The sequence below is a fragment of the Triturus cristatus genome, chromosome 9 (assembly GCF_964204655.1).
Source record: "Triturus cristatus chromosome 9, aTriCri1.1, whole genome shotgun sequence".
In the NCBI taxonomy this organism is placed as follows: Eukaryota; Metazoa; Chordata; class Amphibia; order Caudata; family Salamandridae; genus Triturus; species Triturus cristatus.
This window is the reverse complement of record NC_140592.1, coordinates 839,748,873-839,769,963: the sequence shown is the minus strand read 5'-3', so window position 1 is coordinate 839,769,963 and position 21,091 is coordinate 839,748,873. Positions and strand designations below refer to the sequence as shown.

The window sequence follows — 21,091 nt, the reverse complement described above, 5'->3', positions numbered from 1 at the left end:
AACCAAAAGCGAAACTGAAAGTGGGGGTACGCCCACTGGTGAGGTCCCAATGCCGTTGTTATTCAACTACGTCCCGGATCCGCAGCTCGCCAAGTCCCCGGCACTGCCCCGAGATGGGCCTCGAAAGTTCAAAATGCTGTATTTTCGGTCCCCCAAGTCCGATTCAAATTCTGAAAGGAGTTATGGACTCAGTTTAGGTTCACCTTCAAAAGCCCGTCCAAGAAATCAGGATATCATCAGGATAAATTGCGAGGAGTGGCGATGGTCCGGGGAGCCCTGTGCTCACGCGACCATCTTGGATGCGTGCTAAGCTCCTCCTCCAACTGAGCATTTTTGATTTACTTGCTGAAGTAGTGGAAATGATCTATGTGTCTAGATGCCCCATCTACTAAATTTGTTTATTTTGTTCATTGGGCATATCATCCAGGATACCTAATAGGTCCACCATAGGCATCAAAGCCACCTGTTTCTTCAAGACACATGCCAGGTCCCTTCTGATTGCCTGCCAATACATAGCATTTTAGGCCTTAGACAGATCATATTTAAAAAGCCAATCTCTGAACTTTGACAACAAAAGAGTTGGGGGTGTGTGGGTATTTTACCTATACGCCAGGGATGTCAAGGTGTGAGATAACATGCCAGTATTTCAACTGGGCCAGTCTTAAATGGGAGGAGATGGCAATTTCCTGGGGCGCCATCTGAACTTCTTGCCAGTCAACATCATCGAGAGATCCAGTCCCACCCCTTTTCGCTTAAGAGCCACAGCCACAAATCTGCCTGGTGCATTTATAATTAGTGTAGAGTATATCTGAAAGATTATGCCGTTCCCTATACTTTCCATCAGGAGTTTGACCTCTAGTGGGCTATATTCTTGGAGTTCTGAGAGGTCGTCATGAAAACTGGTGAGAGCAAGATGTAGTCGTAAGTATTTGTGGAATTTAGGGTGGGTAAGCCTAAAGTGAGTCTGCAAGCCTTGGAACAATTTCATGTGTAAACCCTTGCTGCACATTTCCCAGGTAAGTGATACATATTTTGTCCCACTTACAAATACCTCTAGTTGGGCGGCATGTCTCCGCTATTTCCCATGCCATAGTGGCGTTTGTTGTTTCAAAATCTTGGCTGAGCTGATCGAGCTCACTGCCAAGCACCAGCTCAGGAGGTCCACTATTATGACCTCAGGGAGGTGGCTGCAGACAGGTGCACCAATGGAGCCTGGTCATGACATTGCTGAGACCTAACAGATAGCTCAGTTTAGTAGGCCGGGTTGTCCCACCCACTACTCAGCCACTCCTTAATAACCAAGGTCTGAGTAGCGCAATAGTACAACCGGATATCGCCTATTCCAATCCCTCTGTGATAAACCAGTTGCCTACATTTATCTAGAGGCCATCATCTTTATGGGTTTACGAGTTCTAAGAAGTCAAATTATTCCAGATGTGCATCTTGTCTTGCTGGAACGTCGTGTACATAACACATGCTTTGCCCTGACCATAGAGACTTTCAAGTACATTCCACCAGGCCCAAGGCTGCCACAACCCCAATGGCAAGAGGTGTTCCAGTGATGGACATCTGCCTGGCTGATACATCGATGTACATACACACCTTCATTAGGCATTACTGTCTGGACAGTAAAATCTGCAGGGAGGCATATTTGGCCATCTTGGTCCTGGTTTTAGTGCACTCCTCAGACCTCTCCCCTCCCCCCATCCCCCCCCCCCCCCCCCCCCATCTACCTTTTAAAAGTTGGCACTTTGATACCTACTGAAAATATGTTGAATCTGCAGTTCAAAGGATCCATCAGTAGACATTACCTTCGGTAATCCTTTTTCCGGTGGATTTTCTGACTCCAGATTTCTTACTGCCTTCCTTGCTCCCCATTCTGGTGAAAGGGCTTTTTAGTGTTCTGAAAGGTCCGACTTTGGATTTTGCTTACTGTCATTCTTTGTCGGTGATGATCCTCTTCTGAGAGCTTGAAATAGTTCTTATATAAGGTGACGTAGTCATGCTGGGCTGTCACCTATGTATGGATTTATGACATCACTTCCAGAGGTGGAACAAGGTCTCTACAAAGTCCAGTGGTGCTACCTGCCAGTGCGCAGGAGCAGTTGCTGTGAATGGTCACATATAGTCTGATTCCAAGGGGAAATCAATAGGTGAGGAATCTATGGTTATATCTCTGTGCCCCATTGCGCATCATTCCTCTGCTGCATTTCACTTTGTGCTCCTACTCTGCATATTCTATTGTGTTCCATATTGCACATTACCTCCCGACTGCTCTGCTGCACATCATTTTGTGCTCCTCCACTACAAATCCCATTGTGCCCTCTCATTGCTCAACATTGTATTCTGTTGATGCGCTCCACTTCTTGGCCATTGCTGTACGTAGTTATGCAAGGTTGTTGGGTTACCTACATTTATACCGGCCTAAATGTGTTTGTGCGCATGCATGCTGGGGAGATTGAATATCTGTAATAGTGATAGGGGAAAAAGAATTACAACATAACTGGAGACGGATTAAATGGAGCATGTAAGCCGCTAAAAAGTAAGACAATTGGAAAACACCATTAGCTGACCAGAGGAGGCCGTTAATCGATACCGTCAGTGACTGGGAAAGGCTAGCACAAATGTTACTCGCCTTTTTGGCAAGCAGCCAACAAAGCTCTGCTCCCTTAAATCTCTCAAGACACTGAACCCTGGTACACAAAAAAGCTGAGGTCGAATCCCTGCGCAGCCAGTACAGAAAACACATCTGGCAAGCCAAACGAGACCACGAGGAACAACTCCAAACTGAAATATTTATGGCATGTAGGTACAAAAAATGCAAGACATTTCTGGTTGATTATAAATAGGCTGTGCAGTGGCTCATCCTTCATTGCTACAAATGGGAACTATGTTACCGCAGAAAAATTGAAAAAGCGCGTTACCGCGTTATACAAAGCTACATCTATAAAGCCCAATGAAGTGCCAGCCATAAGCAAACCAAACCCTGCGCAGCAGTCATCAATACCAAGTGTGGCCACAATTCATCAATATGCAGTAACCTTCGACGATAGCAGAATAGCAACATTAATTTGAATAAGTAGAGGAGATAGTGCACCAGGCCTCAATGGCATCCCAGCATCAGTCTACGAACATGACATTGACGTTTGGTCGGGCATACCTGAAAATGTATCGAAGAGATGCATAGTTCAGCACACAGTGCCACCATCCTGGCAAGGCTTGATTCTTCATCCTATTTACAAAAAAGGCCCTACCTCACTCCCAGACAGTTACAGAAATATCGCACTACTGGACATTGAGGCAAAATATTTTGCCTCAATGAAACTGGGTTTAGAAAACAGGCCAGCACCATAGATAACCAGGTACCCATAAGGATGCTTGTTACGAAACACATACAGAAAAAAGAAGAGCTGTACTGCTGTTTTATAGACTACAGTAAAGCCTTTGACCGAGTCGACCATCGCTTACTGTGGTCAAAACTTACAGCCTGGAAAATCCCAGAGCCATTACTACAAGGCATCAGGTTGCTCTAATCCAACACATGGGCTAGAGTAAAACTAGGACGAGACACCGCCGTTTCGGAAAAAATCAGCATGGAACAAGAGGTCAAACAGAGGTGCATATTAGCACCCACCCTTTTTAACATGTACATGAGCGATTTGGTTCCTGCATTAAACCAAATAAACAGTCATGATCCTAAACTAGCCAACCAACACATCTCTTCTATGCTTTATGCCGCTGACGTCGTCCTGCTCAGCCAAACGCCGGTAGGGCTTCAAAGACTGCTAGATGCCTGGCAAATGAGATGAAGATTAACTACGAAAAAAACAATATAGTAATCTTCGGCCGGAAAAAAAAAACCCCATAATTGGCATCTTTGCAACTATTGCCTGACCATCGCGAACAAAAAAATATTTGAGCTGCTGGTTAGACAATAAAGGAGGTTACTTAATGCATCTGCACTCATTAAAACCACAACCTGCTTCATTGCATTGTGCCTTTCGAACAATTTTCAAGAGCACCAACAAGTTTTCTTTTGAGGCACTGCTGAAAATAGTCTCTGCCAAATTAGCGCCAACATTGTCATACGTCTCGGAGGCTTACTTGGGGAAACTGGGGGTCTTCTTGAACAGGGCACAGAGTGCGGTGTTCAGGTCTCTATTTCAGTTACCAGGTAATACCTCGCCAGCTCAGATCAGGATGAAATTTGCGCTACAGGACCAGCTGTTTGTACAGATGGCCAGCATAATAAAATATCTGCACTCCATAAGTTCTGCCAAGCAAGGATCATTGAAAAACCTTATATGGGTTGAAGTTATGTGTCACTACAGCGCAAACCACTCAAATGCCTGGTCACACGCACTCTGAAGCATTGGTGCAAACACGATCAACAGAGCTGTGGAATTTAAAATTATCCTACTTTCAGTTTAAACCAGCCCTGAATAGAAAAGTAAAAATGTCATCTCTCAAATCTGACCAAAGAGCATTTGCCAAAAGAGAACATGCATACTTGGTCCTTAACAGTTACGATGGAAAAGGCCCACAGAAATACATCAACAAACCATTGTCCTCCTATTATAAAATGAAATAACCGCAGCTTCGGATGGGCTCTTTTTCATCTTTAGATCTGTCGCCACCATGGGCGGTTAAACTGGAGTTGACTGTGCGGTATGTTCCAGGAGTCAATAACTCACTTGGTCTGCATATGTGCTTTACTCCTGGAAAACCGCAGAAAATTGTTCCGGAATCTGTGGGCTAATGACGGGACATCTGCCTTTAGCTTCCTACTGAACAACGCTCAGCCACAAGTGATTACCAAACTGGTAAAATTCTTGGAGAGTATCGGTAAGCAACTAAGAATCAATCCAGTAGCCCAAAATGAAGAACGGGAGGAACCTTGAATCCTAGTACCCTCAAAGCTACCTTCAAATCGATAATTATATATATATATATATATATATATATATATATATATATATATATATATATATATATATATATATATATATATATATATATATAGCAAGCTATGCACGGCAAAATTTTAACTAAAGATTATTTTACCAAGTTATTTTTTGTTTAACGAATTATATAACTGTACCACCATTGAGGAAACCTGCTGATGATCTATGGGTTATCTTTCCAATCACCAACATTATTGAAAAATTGTGACATTGTCTATCATTTTAATTCTACTTGCCACTTGCGCAGTTTGACAGACTTCATTGTCTAAATAAAGTGTTTTGTATTGTTGTATAGATTTGTGAAAATGGGTGCTTGAATTCGTTTGTGTGCAAGATTTAAGAGCTTGTTTGCCCATATGTTTTCACAGTCCATGCACGATATGGTTACCTTTTTTTTTCTCACCTCGTGACGCTAGCGCCAAGATACTCCTCACGGAGTGATAGTTGCGCTTTACAAATAAAGGCTCAATGAAAACAAACCTAGTGCGTTTGTAAATACCTGTTGGTGGCTTAGGCTTTTTCCAGGACTGAGACGTACTTTTCTGCGGATAGGGTGGAATTCATGTGCCAGCCACCTCCTTTTATTCATGTTTCCCGCAGTAAATTATTATCCATTTCCAATGAAAGTTATCTTTTTTTTTTTTGGTAAACCTTTTTATTGGATTTTACAGTTACCATACAGGTTATACATCAAGCAGTCATGTTAATCATGGCGTTACATTCATCATTGAGAGATTCATAATGAGTACCTGCATATCTATTGGTGGATGGCGGGCGTGCCACCTTGCGCGTGTATAGCAGGTTGAGGTGTAAGCCTGTAAGGGGGTGTCCATAAGGAAAGAACCTATCATTCCCCGATAGCATGTGTTAGACCTATGTTGTCTATGTGTGACAATGTAAAGGGGCGATCCGTGGGTATAACCAAACTGGGGATATATAACTCAGGGGGTTGGGGGGGAAACGGGGGCATAGCTCCTCTTAGGTCCACTATCTAATGAAAGTTATCTCTTATTTTTAGGTTTAGCTGAAATCAATTACATGCATGAACTTTTCACAAACATGGTTCATAAAAGGTAAGTGCGTTGTGATGATGGTACAGCAATGCATAGTATTTCAACAGTCACTACTACTCAGTTTCTGTGTAGATAAAGTATTCTGAAGCGGTTTTGCCATTTTTTAGACTGCATGTGTATCCCCTCCATTCGAGTATCACCATGGAGGAACAGAATGCTGCATTTACAACACCGGTTTATGGCTACAGAAAGGTAAGCAGCTATTAGACATCACATAAATGCCAAGTCCTGTTAAAGCTTTAAGACCCTCAAGGAAGCTTTTATTATGAAAGCCTCTGAAATATTACTACAGGTTGATGAAACAGTTAGATGTTATGCAATTGTGGTGTAGATTGAAGCTCTTTCGAGGTTAAAGACATATATTCTAATTTGAATTCCGCAGCATGACCCCTTTATACCATGTATCTTATAAAGTGCATAAGGGAAAAAATTGTGTGAACTTAGAAATCCCTAATTGCATTCATTCCCTACTAAAAGTATTGCTGGTTTTGTTGTGCAGTTAAGAGGGAAGTTACACAGGGTTTTTGCTTGAGTGTGGTTGTATTCAAAAGAAGAGAGAAACCATGTAATCTCTGTGGATAATGGCACAAGCACATACACAAGGAAGGGCATCTCAAAAGGAATTCACTTTAGTCAATTTGGCATCAGTTGCTCACCGATATTATAGAACGGACAGTAGCTTTTAGCCAAATGAAATCATTTTTGGAGGCTTCAACACAGAAGAAGGAGGAATCAAGGAATAATGTTGTTAGGCACATTTATATTGAAAAAAGTAGCCCCCCACCCCACAAAATGTACCTTTAAACAGTATAACAGATCTTCAATGAGTTTCAGGGAAATACAGCTGATGAGTACCACCTCAGTGAAAGTAATGGGATACAGTGTTATACAAAAGTCTGATAATGTCCAAGGCATGAAGAAGCACAGCTCAGCAGTCGCAGCTGGTATGCAGTAGGTTTGTTTCTGCTACGCTGATGTAAGGCTTTACATTTCATTCGCGGTTTGTGTGCAGGACCTCATCAGGACAAAGAATGCATAGACAAACAAGTATTGGTAAAACTAACTGGTCGGACGCTAGCCCGCTAATGCATACAAAGAGTGGCATATGGAGTGTTTGTGTTAAAACGTTACAGCCAGGCCTATTGGCTTTGTAAATGCTTGCTGCACTTGTCAGTAAGAGGAAAATGTTTTTCATTGATAGGTCAGTGTGGCTCTTAGTTTTGCAAATCAGTGTGTGCAGTTGCACTGCATTGGTGTTAACTGCTAGGCACCAGTGCTAAACTGCTCCACACAATTTACTCAGACTCACTCTAACAGTCGTTTCTAGCTTTCTCTTTGGCATGTTCTCTCTCTGCTTTGTTTTGGCAGTTGCATTGATTTCTGAACCTTGAATAGTACCAAGAGTCTGAGTGGTTTCATCTGAACACATTCCATTGTGCAAGTAGGATCTGAAAGAGACACGTTAGTGATAGATTCCTTACCTTCGAATATTCCCCAGGCGTCAGTCTGGATCGGGAAAGTTTTCTGCTTAACAGTACCCCTGCGCACAAGTAGGCGGCGCCATGCGGCTCCGCGCCCATCACTGGCGTCGTGCACGCCGGGACGACGTCACGGAGGCTACTTAGGCGCCACCCATGCGCGCTGACGTCGGTTCTTTCTTTCTCCGCACCGAAAGCACAGACCCGGATTGAGCACGTACCTCGGTCAATTTTTTACCACTTTTTGAGACTTTTTGTCTTCTCCACTTGTCTCCTGGTGCACATAGGTATGCCCGGCTTTAAGTCTTGCGGGTCGTGCCTCCGCAATATGTCGGTGGCGGACCCCCATGATGTCTGCCTCTACTGCCTGGAGACCGACCACGACTCCTGGGATTGTCAGGACTGCCGTGCCTTGGCCCCGAAGGCATTGTGGGAGCGGCGCCGGAAGTTGCTGGAGGTCCGGCACTCCTCTCGCCGCCGCTCCGGGTCTAGGGGCCGTTCGCGTGAACGCTTTCGGGACCGCAGCCGTCGCTCCTCGGACTCTAAGTCTTCACCTTCCGATTCCGGTAAGCGACACCATAAGAAGTCGTCAAAGAAGCATGTTTGCTCTCCGATGTCCACCCCCGGAGGCGGACGTGGGGGACATGGGCTCCGCCCCTCCGGCTCCGCCCCTGCGGCTCCTCTGAAGCCTGGGAGTCCCTCGGCCTACCCGCTCTACCCGGGTCCATCGGCGACTCCCGAACAGCGGCAAATGTTTCTTGCTGCCTTGGACCGCCTGTTAAGGTCTCGGGCTCCCGCAGGTGCGCCTGCGGGCTCCGCGGCCCCGTGTCCAGATCCTGTTGACCCGGCGGCGCCAGCCCCAGAGCCACTGGATCCAGCGCCCGCGGCTCTGGCGCCACAAGGTGCAACGCCGCTGGCTCCGGCCCCGGCGTATCCTTGGCTCCGGCCCCGGCGCTGCCTTTGGCTCCAGCCCCAGCGCCGCCCCTAGCTCCGCCTCAGGTGCCGCACTGGGTGCAGTTTATCCCGCCCCTGCCTTGGTTCTCGGACCATTTCGTTCCGACCTGGGATCCTCATTGGGATGGGGCTGTGGTTCGGCCCTGGCCGGCGCCACTCCTGGCGCCGCTCCCGGCGTTGCTGGCCCCCTCTCCGGCTCCGGTCCTGTCACCACGACCGGCTCTTTCTACCCCGGAGCCGGATTAGGACTGGGACGGCTCCGAGGATCCCCTTGCGCGGCAGTGTGACTCCGAGCAGTATGGGTGGATGACCTTCAAGTCGCGGGCGAACTTGATGTGTCTTCTGACTCGGGGTTTGCCTCGCCTCCGCCTACTATGGAGGAGGGCGCTTCCTACACTATGGTGCTGCGTCGAGCCGTGGAGACTCTCCACCTCGACCTCCCTACGGTGGTGCTCCAGACAGCGTCTGCGTCGTCGGAGCCGCTGCTCCCTTTCAGTGAGGCTCTTACCGAAGTCCTCTTGGGTACTTGGTTGCGGCCGGCCTCGAGGGTGCCGGTGTATAAGAATGTCGCTAGGCGTCATCGCCCCCGCCTTCTTGACCACTCACCCCACGCCTGAGAGCCTGGTCATTCAGGCCTCAACATCCCAGAGTGCCTTTCCCTCGGCTCCGCCGGATAAGGACTCTTAAGAGGCTGGACCAATATGGCAAGAGGTTGTTCTCAGCCAGTTTGGGGTTGAGGTCAGTTAATACCGCCTGCTTATTGGGCCGTTACTCCCACGCAGTGTGGGATTCGATGGCGGAGGTTCTGCCTCAGTGCTCTGAGGAGGTCCAGGCTGTCCTTTCCCAAGCAATTGCGGAGGGCAAGGATGCGGCCAAGTTTGCCATCAGGTGTGGTCTGGACACTGCTGATTCGTTGGGCAGGGCGTTTCCACGACGGTGGCGTTGCGGCGCCACGCCTGGTTGCGTTCCACTGGTTTCTCACCCAATGTCCAGAGCTCGCTCTTGGACATGCTCTTCGATGGCTCCCGCCTCTTTGGTGATAAGGCTGACAATGCCCTGGAGCGCTTTGAAGACTCACGTGCCACGGCCAAGTTTTTGGGTCTTTCCTCGAAATCTCCTGCCACGACGAGGTTTCGTTCCTTTCGTGGCCAGGGCAGGGGTACCCAGGCGCGCTCTTCCAGCAAGCCTGTGCAGAACCAGCCTCAGCGAGGCCGCGGACGTGGTTTCTGCAGGGGCGGGTCTGGTAACCAGCGTGCGGGGCAGTCCACTTCCACCCCCGCCGCTTTCGCCTCGAAACCTTCCTAATCTGAGCTTCAGGGGGCAACCCACGCCAGTGGGTGGCAGGGTTCACCTCCACCTCCACCACTGGCCCGAAATTACGTTGGACAAGTGGGTGCTGCAGATAATCTACCAAGGTTACTCGCTCCCCTTTCTGTCCTCCCCTTCAGCCATGCGATCTTGGTACCACCGCATGTCGGGAGATCATTTGGCTCTTCTCCGTCAGGAAGTCATGGCCTTCCTGGCCAAGGGGGCCATCGAGTACGTTCCCGATCAGGAAGTAGGGAGTGGTTGCTATTCCCACTACTTCCTGGTCCCCAAGAAGGACAAGGGGGGCCTGCGCCCCATCTTGGACCTTCGGGACGTCAATCGCTTCCTCCGAAAGGAGAAGTTCAAGATGCTGACTCTAGCTCAGGTCCTGTCTGCCCTGGACCCTGGAGACTGGATGGTAGCATTGGACTTGCAGGACGCTTATTTTCACATCCCTGTCCTGCCGGCCCACCGGCGTTACCTGCGGTTCATGGTAGGCCAGAAGCATTTTCAGTTTGCTGTGCTCCCCTTCGGCCTTACCAGCGCCCCTCGGGTGTTCACGAGGGTGATGGCCGCAGCTCATCTGCGCAGGTCAGGGGTGTCAGTCTTCCCCTACCTCGACGACTGGCTGTTGAAGGTGGGTTCGCCCCAGGCAGTTGTCTCCCACCTCCAGACTACGGCCGACCTCCTGCATCTGCTGGGGTTCTCCATCAATGTGCCGAAGTCGCACCCGAGTCCCTCTCAGAAGCTTCCTTTCATCGGAGCGGTTTTGGATTCAACGCTGTTTCGGGTTTATCCTCCCAAACAGCGAGTTCGGGATATTCAGGCTATGGTTCCGCTCTTTCAGCCTCTATCCCGGGTTTCAGTCAGGATGTCCCTCCGGCTTCTGGGCCTGATGGCCTCCTGCATTCTGCTGGTGCCACATGCCAGATGGCATATGCGGGCTCTGCAATGGGACCTGACGTTCCAGTGGGCGCAGCATCAGGGCAACCTGTCCGATCATGTCCAGATCTCGGAGGGCACTGCACGGCAATTACAGTGGTGGCTCAGAAATCGCGATTGGGTCAATGGCAGGTCCCTCTCCCTTCCCCAACCGGAGCACACTGTAGTGAAGGATGCGTCCCTCCTGGGCTGGGGTGGCCACATGGGAGAGGCGTAGATCAGAGGCCTCTGGTCTCTGGCGGAGTCCCGGCTCCATATCAACCTTCTGGAGCTGCGGGCGATCCGACTATCAATGAAGGCATTCCTTCCCTGTGTCCGGGGAAGTGTAGTGCAGGTGTTCACAGACAACACCACCGCCATGTGGTATTGCAACAAACAGGGCGGGGTGGGGTCGTGGACCCTTTGTCAGGAGGCTCTGCGCCTGTGGACGTGGCTGGGACATCAAGGCATTACCTTGGTGGTTCAACACCTAGCAGGTTCTCGGAACGCCATGGCGGACGAACTCAGCCGCCGGTGTATGGTGGATCACGAGTGGCGTCTGAACTTGGACGTGGCGCAAGGTCTCTTTCTGCGATGGGGAAAGCCTTGGTTAGATCTATTTGCCACAGAAGAGAACGTGCAATGTCATCAGTTCTGCCCATTGGAATTTCCAAGGCGGCACTCGCTCGGAGACGCTTTTCGTCTCAAGTGGAGCTGCGGTCTGTTGTGCGTCTTTCCTCCTATACCACTTCTGCCCAGAGTGCTGAAGAAGATCAGGCGCGACCGTGCGAAAGTCATTCTTGTGGCTCCGGACTAGGCTCGAAGAGTATGGTATCCCGACCTACTCAGTATGAGCATCGACCCACCCCCCGCTCCATCTGCCTCTTCGGCTGGATCTTCTGTCGCAGCAGCAGGGGACGGTCCTCCACCCGAACCTGTCCAGTCTCCACCATGCTTGGAGATTGAGCGGCGACAGTTGACACCTTTCGATCTTCCTCCCGAAGTCTGTGATGTCAACTTGGCAGCCAGGTGTCCCTCTACTGAAACGGTCTACGCCTGTCGGTGCAACAGATTTGTGGCATGGTGCACAGCTAAGACTGTGGATCCCATTTCTGCCCCTCTTTCTGAGGTTCTCCTGTTCCTTCTTTCTTTGGCCTAGCAGGGCTCTGCTCTGGGCACGCTTAAAGGATATCTTTCGGCTATCTCTGCCTTCCTCTGGCTTCCTGATCAGCCTTCTCTTTTAAGTCCCCGGTTGTTAACCGTTTTCTTAAGAGCATTACGCATACGTTCCCACCTGTGCCCTTCATAATGCCTCAGTGGGACTTGAATCTTGTCTTGACTTTTCTGATGTGCGCTCCCTTTGAGCCCCTTCATAACTGTCTCTTACGTCGTCTTACTCTCAAGACGGCTTTCCTGTTAGCTATCACCTCTGCCAGGAGAGTGAGTGAGCTCCAGGCTCTTTCTTCCAAACCTCCTTTCCTGTCTTTTCATCCGGACAAGGTGGTTCTGAGCACACATCCTTCTTTCCTGCCAAAGGTTGTCACGCTCTTCCACCTCGGGCAGACCATTACTTTGCCCACCTTTTTTCCGCCTCCACATCCTTCACGGGAAGAGGAGCAGCTCCACCGTCTCGACCCTAAACGTGCGCTTGCATTCTATTTGCAGCGTACACAGCGGTTCCGGGTGGATGATCAGCTCTTTGTTGGATACGTGGGCGCCAAAAGAGGTCGGGCGGTGCACAAACGGACCATCTCCAGGTGGGTCGTTCTGTGCATCAAAGCATGTTACTCCTTGGCCAAGAAGGAGCCTCCTGTGGGTGTGCGCGCCCATTCGACCAGGGCAGCTGCAGCCACTACTGCCTTGGGACGGGGTGTCCCCTTGCAGGATATTTGTCAGGCAGCTACGTGGGCCTCGCTGCACACGTTTACCAAGCACTACTGCCTTAACAGTCGGGTCCAGAGATATTGCTTCTTTGGCCGTTCTGTGCTCCGTTTTTGGTGTAATCTTGTTCCCAGACCCACCACCGGGGTTGGTATTGCTGGGGTATCTATTCTAAGGTAAAGAGTCTATCACTAACGATATATCTGTAAGAGACATTAGTTAGTGATAGATTCCTTACTGCCCCACCCATCCTCCCCGTTCTGCGAACTGATTTCTAGGGTTAAGGTCATCCCCTTTCAGGGCCCTAGTTTTATGCACCAAAGGTCAGTTTCTCGCATGACTCAGCGTTTCGGCGCGGAAAGTTGTGTACAGAACTGACGTCAGCGTGCATGGGTGGTGTCCAAGTAGCCTCCATGACCTCATTCCGGCGTGCCCGACGCCAGTGACGGGCGCGGAGCCGCACGGTGCCTACTGGCGCGCAGGGGTACTGCTAAGCAGAAAACTTTCTGGATCCAGACTGACGCCTGGGGAATATTCTAAGGTAAGGAATCTATCACTAACTAATGTCTCTTACAGATATATCTTTACACAAGTAGTAACTTGTGCTTTTTGTCACTAGAGACTGTGAAGGAAGTCAGGCAGTACAGATAAGGTGTTTTAAGGAAGACTGCCAACTGGGAGGGAAGGAAACTCCAGTAGAAACATGTAACAGTGGAGAACCGGTACCATAGAGAGGGACACAGGTTGCATGAAGAAAGAGCATAACTGCAGGTGAGACCAGAGTGAGACATAAAAAATTATGCAGGGGGTAGAATGCTGGCGGAGAGATTGGTTCCTGAGTGAAAAGGAAAGCTGCGACATAGATCTGCGGAGATCAAATGTAACTGACGCAAATCATGTGAAGGAAAATAAGGACTTGCAAGCAAGAAGACATTGGAAGAGAGCAACTTAAGTGCAGGGCCGCAAGAACGGAGACTGCAGAGGTTGGTGAAACAGCAGGGAGTGGCTACAGAGATAAGACTGAGACCCAAAGATAGCCCGACTGAAGGGAAGAGAAAGTTTAGAGGTTTGCCAGATTGAAGTAGTGGTAGATGCAGCAATAAGTAGAAGATTGGAACCATGAGACACAGAGGCTCGACAGAAGACCGATTTGTAGGAGAAAAGGGAGAAGCTTCAGGCAAGTGAGATAGAGAGGAGAGAAACCACAGTACTTAGAAATGGCTGCAAGTAAAGTTGGGAACACAGCATCTGATAATTCAACTTATTGTATGCACCCTTTTTAGTATGTAATGTGTCCTTTTTGAGAGAACAGTAATGAACACCCTTTACAGCTACTTAGAAACACACCGGAGTCCGTGAAAAAATACTTAGTATCGTTTCATTTATTTCAAGTTTTTATATAGTGCAAACTTGGCCCAAGGGCATCAGAGTGCTTTACAGAGTTTGTACAGACAGCGTTTATAAGGGATACAGTATAAATAGGATGCATACATACAGCCAATACATATACAGGGAACAAAATATATGCTAGAAGGTGGAATAGCTGGTAGATATCATTCATAGATAGCTATGATAGAGAGTTACAGGTTGGAGGAATAGATAGACATGCGTTTAGAGATGGAAATGTAAGGGCTCTTCGATGGCGGGGGAGGTGTATCTGAGTAGGTCAATTATTTTAATAGGGTGTATTCAAGTGTTTGTTCAGAAGAAATACTTTAAGGGTTTTACTGAAGTACAGGTATGATTAATTGCTCTGTAGGTCTTGTGGCAGAGCGATCGAAATTCTAGGAGTATTCACAGAGAAGCAACAGGCAAGTGTTTGTTTTTTCTTGTTTCATATTTGGGCGGGATCAAGAGTAGAGTGTGTAAGCTTCACAGATGCCTCTTTTGGCTAGCTTTTGATGGTTTGTTAGCTGGATAGTTTGGTTTTCCTGAGTAGAGAGCTCTGTGGGTTATGAAAGCTGTTTTGAATATGCTTCTTGCTTCGATTGGTAGACTGTTGAGTTTAAGTTTCAGGAGTGATGTGCCATGTACTTTGTCCACTTCTAATCTTAAAAAACATTCTACTATCTACTTTTACAGCCATCCCTCCTTTCTCTGACCCATCCCAAACCTTTCCAACTAATGTGAACCCCCAAACGTCCTTTTCAAAGTTCCCTCCTTTGTTTTATCCCATGACACACAACTAACAGAAGACCACTATTTGAAAGAACAACTTACTACTTTACCTTTCAAATCCGTTTTCGATTATTCTATCTTTACTCTAAACTCTATTAAACATATGAGAAATCAAAATCACAAACCTAACTCAACTAATGCAGAAAGGAAAAAAAAATAAATAACTTAATTACTTGTCAGGGGTAGTAAGCGCTGTATAAATAAAATTTACAATTCCATTTGCGTTCACTGCCATAGATGTTCAAGTGTAACATTTCCTGATGACAGCTATCAGGACACTCTGGTAAAAGAACCACTGCAAAGTACTTGACTGCTTGTTTGAATAAGAAAAAACACCCCTCTGGAAAGTAACCTCGTTATAGCGTCATTTGTTTGTTGCAAATCATGACCAATACCAGTGTGAATTAAGCAGGATTTAGTGAACCTTATGAATTCAAAGAGCACATTTACATTTGCACACAGAAGTTTGTTATGCACATAGCTAAAAAATTAATTAGCAAAGCCTGTAGGTCTGGGTTTAACACAAGGGGAAGGCGCACAAGAAATCCAGCAGGGAGACTTAGAGAAGGCTATAGTTGTAAAGTAGTCCCTCATGCAGTTCAGGGGAGGCACTGGAGTGAAGGTAGAAGGGTAGTTCCAAACTACCAATAGCTTTATGTGTGAAATGAATACTTGACAGGGATGAGCCAAGAAGTGAATGACAATGTCTCAATTCAGTGGTTGAAAGAGGGTGGGGAAAGAATGAGAGCCAGTGGTTGAAAGGGGTGGATCCAAAGCCCGCTCTTTGTATATTGTAAGCACTAGGTCAGTTTGACAGTTTTTCTGTAAAAACCCTGACCTCAATATCAAATATTTATTTACAACATAATCTGTTGTGTTTGTCTCAGCTGGGGATTCTGGAGCTCAGTGGGAAGGTGATGGTGACACTTATAGCATGATGCATAAGTGACAGACACCTGAAATAAACAATGGCTAACCCAAAGTCCTCTAAAAAAGAAAGTCGTTTACCCAAAGTCCCATATAAATACAAAAAGCAAACTCAAAATAAACAAATACGTAAAGTATTAAGTAGATTTCAGTGTAAATGCACTGTAATACTAGATATGTTAGAATTTTCAATAAAGACATTACTTTAATACTTATGGGATAGTATTTTTGCAGACAAAGGCACTCCCTAGCCAGTATTGTGCTCCATTAAAACACTTCTCTAGAAGGTTTCTTCAAATATGCATTTTGTTAACATAAATAGTGAATTGATTTTAATGGGTAACATCTTTGAAGATGGCTTTTGCCTTCACAAAGTAGTCCCAGCCGCCTTCAGAAGATAATGCAATTAGAACATTACAATAGAAGCACTCCCTGTAATGTGGAATTGTACACTAATCAGCCAATATCACACAGTGTGAGAACAGTACTCCTTTGGGTGAAGCCTAAGTCTGCACTGTGTATTTTAAAGAATTGATAACAATATGTCTTTCAAACTGTTGCAAAAAAAGTAATCCACTATCTGAAGCAGACAAGCGTATATTGTATCTGAAGCATATGAGAATTGTCAATCCCAATTACCAAGGTTATGGGTACAAGGCTGTGGCAAATGGTTACACAATCCTGGCGTTATCGTGAGTAATGCAATGATCACACATTTAGAGAAATAAGAATATGCTGGGTTTTGAACAGATTGAGCATTGAGGCCGTACATGTCACCGGGACTACTAACGTATATTGTGCCACTGTGTGTGGTATGTCATTATTATGCCTCATCTCCTAAAAAGCCAATAAGCACAGCATGATCTATAAAACCCTACACAGAGAAGATTTCCAGCTCTTGTGTGGAAGCTGGGAAAAGTTCAAATCCGTTGCACCAATCCAAAACAACAGAGGCTGCTTTAGAAACCTTTTGTTAGTATTTTTGGGCATGATAGGTCTGGTTGCTCAAGCACAAATCTGTACTCCTTTTACGTCCATAACACCTCCAGTTTTGCTTGAGAGCTGCTCGGGCTTTGACAACCTGAAACACTCTCTGAGACCGCACCTCCTCTCCAGCCTGGTGATAAATTGTACAAAGTTGGCTAGTCTGAGTCCCTTACCTACAGATTATGTTTAGGGATGTAAAATGCACTTTTCGTATTGTCACTCTTTCACACCATAAATTAAAGTACACATACTAAACAGACCACTTTAGACTTGTACAGAGATAAACAGAAAATGATGGTTAATAAACGTGAATTAATCTCAGCCACTGGCAATTACAGTGAGTCTGTTATAACCTCTTTGTTTTTTTCATCAAGCATCTACAGCGCATTGCGAATCTGATAGAGATGTCTAGCCACAGATTCCTTAACAGAAGTTTAGTAGTTGCTTTGAAGTACAAGTCGGAGATGTGGTTGTAACCACTGTGTTATGTAACACTGATTGGTCGGTCGGTTTGTTCATTTAATAGTATCAGGAGGGCCATGAATAAGCCTGGACTGTAATGAAAAGTCAAGTTCCACATTGTGCTAATTATGCCCAAAAATGTGATGCATTTGTGACGCATAAAAATATCAATAGTCAACAAAAAGCTTATTTCACTGACCTTAGATGTCCGTGTTAGACCTGTCAATGAGATGAAGTCTCAAGGCAGTGTGTCACCACAAAAGCTAAAGTAGCATGGTGTTTGGAAATTAAAAACAAACTAACCAGCTATGCAGACAGAACTAGAAAAAAGTCCTTCCATCTTGGAAATTATTCAAGGTAATGTATCTTTAGTATCCGCACCCAGACTATACTAGTCTAATGTAACTGTTCTACTTGTGGTTATTCAAAAACAAAAGGAACAATTGTTATTGAATTGAATTAAATTAAATTGTATTGTATTGCATTTATATAGCGCTTCCTACCCCTGACGACGTCGAAGCGCTTTTACGGTGAGTAGCAAGTTACTCCGGAACCCAGAAAGGATTAGCAGTAAATTAGTATAGGGAAATAATATACAATTATTTTAGTGGTGGACATGTTAGTCTGTTATTTGGATTGAGAAGGATAGTGGAGGGATAGAAGAGGTAAAAGGTTTGTATTTATATAGCGCTTTGCTCCCCTGATGAGGTGTTGAAGCGCTTTTCGGTGAGTAGCACACTACTCCGGAACCCAGAAAGGATTAGTAGTGAATTAGTATAGGGAAATATAAAATTTATTTGAGTGGTGGACATGTTAGTCTGTTGTTTGGATTGAAAAGGAATAGTGGAGGGATAAAAAAAGAGGGGTCTAGAACTCTTCTTTTTTTGGGGGCGGAGTTTATAGTTGTAGGAGGAGGTTTGTGGTGCATAAAGGGGAGGTGGAGGGGAGTTAGTATAAGGAAATATGAAAATTAATGTGACTGGCGGACACGTTAGTCTGTTATTTGGATTAAAAAGGAATAGTGGAGGGAAATTAGGAGGGTCTAGTATTTACTTTTGGAGTAAATGGCAGTAGGAGGGGGTTGAAGATGAGTAAAAGGGAGGTGGAGAAGGAAGAGTCAGAGGGAAGGGTTTAGAAAGGCATGTTTGGGCGATCTAAATAGTAAAAGAGGTTAGAGATGAAGCAGGATGGGGTAGAGGAGGGAAGAGTCTTGAAAGGGTTATTTTGGGGATCATAGTTGTGGTATGGGGTTTAGGATGAATGAGAGTGTGGAGTGTGGAGGTAGATGATACATTGATAAAGGTATAGGGTGAGAAATAGGATAGTACATTGGAAAGAGTAGTAGAATGAGGTATGAGATGAGTCAGAGAGTTGAGGTAGAAGATATATTGAAAGCGGTATAGGGTGAACCTCAGATGTCCGTGTCCGACTAATGTCCAAGTATGATAATAAAACGTGCAGAATGGACAAAAAAGGTAGAGATGGTCTGGAAAGTAACACTGCCATCTTAGAATGAATGCTATTTGTTGCAACAAAACTAAAATGGTAGACCCATGATGAAATGTATTAATATTGGAAAGGGAAAAAAGGAAAGAATGTAGTGAGTTAGTACAAAATGGGTTTTGAAAAACATCAGTGTGCCCCAGATGGAGCCAGATTACCAGAGATTATGTGCCATGTATGAAGTATGCTAACCGAGGACACGCAAATACTCCTTCAACTGGAATGCCCCAACGACATTGGAAACTCACTGATTTTCAGTTGTCTCAGAGCCATGGATCATTGGATGATGTGGAGCCATCTCAAATTGAATGATTCCAAAACAGAAATACTGACGTGTGGTGATTGGAAAAATGATGATCCTGAAAACAAAATTATGACCCTAGCCTGATGATCTAGGTACCCCACCTAAAGTATCGAAGGAAGTAAGAAACCTCGGAATGACCATGGACTCCACACTATCAATGAATGCCCAAATGGACAAACTAGCAAGCTCAAGCTTTACTATAAAAAGTCTGCAGCGAATCTTCTCCCATCTGGAATTTCCACACAAAGTCTAGGCTACCATCTCTCTTGTTCTGGCATGATTATGCCAATAGCCTCTACCACAGATCACCTTTAACGAGTATGGAAAGACTACAGCAGATTCAGAACTCAGCTGCCAGACTACTCTTGCATATAAAGCCGTAAGACCACATCTCCCCTGCCTTGAAAGCCTTGCATTGGTTACCAGTTGCCTGAAGATCCGCGTTCAATTTGCTTTGTATCACCCACAAACCGATACATGGAACGGGACCGTTCTTCATCGGGAATAAAATCCCCAAACACGTTCAGTTCGATAACTTGATTCGATCCAATTTAAATGTAGATCATAAAAGTATAAAACAAGATTAAACAACAATTCATTAAAAAAAGTCAGTTCTCTGTACAGAATTAGAATGGCATTGCGGTAGACAAATGGCGAACACATCCAGGGTAACAATGTAGAAAAAAGAGTTACACATAGGTGGTATGAATGCTAAAAACCTCACTTGGTGCCGCCAAGCTATCCAGTTACGTAATTGCTATTTCATGATATAATTGTCGCATGAATATTCAGATATTCTTTATTCCACTGTGTTCCCAAAGGATGTATAAAACACAAGATGTCTAAAATCAATTCGGAACAATACTACCCTCACACTAAAATATATTCAAAAGAATACTATTTACCTTATAAAAGACAATTTTGTATACATTGTATGCTAATTCCCCCCTAAGAATTCCAAGGTGTTAACTTTCTAAAGTGCTGAGTGATGATAGATATGAATAGATTAACCTTTTAGATGTTCTATTGGTTCCTAACTATACACAATTGCCTCCATTTCTTACTGGACTAGAGGAATGTAGCTAACATGGAACATATAAATGGATCATTTAATTTTTTGAGGAAGTAAAGAGCAGGAGGACATTGACTAAAATTGTATCATCACAGAAGAGGCAAAATATACCTTAATCTTTGTTCTTTGGAGAAGCCACAATAAAAGAATAGATGATCGGTCTGCTCAGAGCTAGAGTTACATGGGCATGCTGTTAATTCGTTAAAAGAGTACCTCTTAGATGGAAAGCCCAACATCAGGGGAATTAGATTTAGTCAAAACCTCATCAAAATGAATCTATATTTTAGGTTTCCACCCTGTCTAGATATGAATAATCTCCCTCCATAAGGGGTGGGAACATTTGATATAACATTACTGAAGAATTCAAGTGATTTTTTTCTATCGTAATCTGCTTTGGATAGAAATATGGCCTTTAATCTCTTTTTGGAACATTTCAGGCAGGTACTGGGGTTAGTGAACAGCTCTGCTGGACCTTATGATGTCAGTGTGGATATTGCGTACTGCAGCCATTTGATCTTATGTGCATTATCTAATGATAAGCAGTCTTTTATTACAGTTTGAGTTAAATTAATAGTATCCCTTCTCCAGAGCGAGTGCCATAACAGAATGGTTGAAAGCCTGATAGTGTCCGTCACGTATGGTAGACCAAGTTCTATGTGGCAGATGTAATTTTAACAAGAACCAGGGAGTGACACAACCTTCTTAAAGAATCCACCCTCTAACTTTTGGAGGGAGTCAATAGCCACCATTCCCCAAACCCCTACCCTATACGTATTGGCGGGAATGGTCTTTGCACTTTATACCTTTTTTATAGGCTCAATTGATTTTCATCCCAATTTTTTAATGAAATTAAAAATGGCTACCATACTTGACCAAGACTGTTTTTTGTCAAACAATACCCCTAGATAGGGGAAGGTGTCTACCACTTCAAATCTTCGGGTCCCTATGTAAAACTAGGATTTTGTGGGAGGGAGATGGCCCTGTCAATAGTACAAAGTATTTTGATTCATTCACCCTCCGGTCCAAGATTTTCATGAAGTCCACGTAGGCCACAATAAGACTTAGTAGAGCCACTGCAG

At 45.5% G+C, this 21,091-nt stretch overlaps 1 protein-coding gene across 1 annotated transcript in view; it reads left to right on the top strand.

The window, feature by feature from the left end:
- Nucleotides 1-21,091, top strand: part of TDRD9 (tudor domain containing 9) — a 2,714,501-nt gene that overhangs the window by 863,184 nt on the left and 1,830,226 nt on the right. The window contains exons 10-11 of the mRNA XM_085626273.1: nucleotides 5,983-6,037; nucleotides 6,145-6,229. Of these exons, the coding sequence (XP_085482399.1) occupies nucleotides 5,983-6,037; nucleotides 6,145-6,229 (140 nt within the window). The remainder of the gene's footprint in view (nucleotides 1-5,982; nucleotides 6,038-6,144; nucleotides 6,230-21,091) is intronic.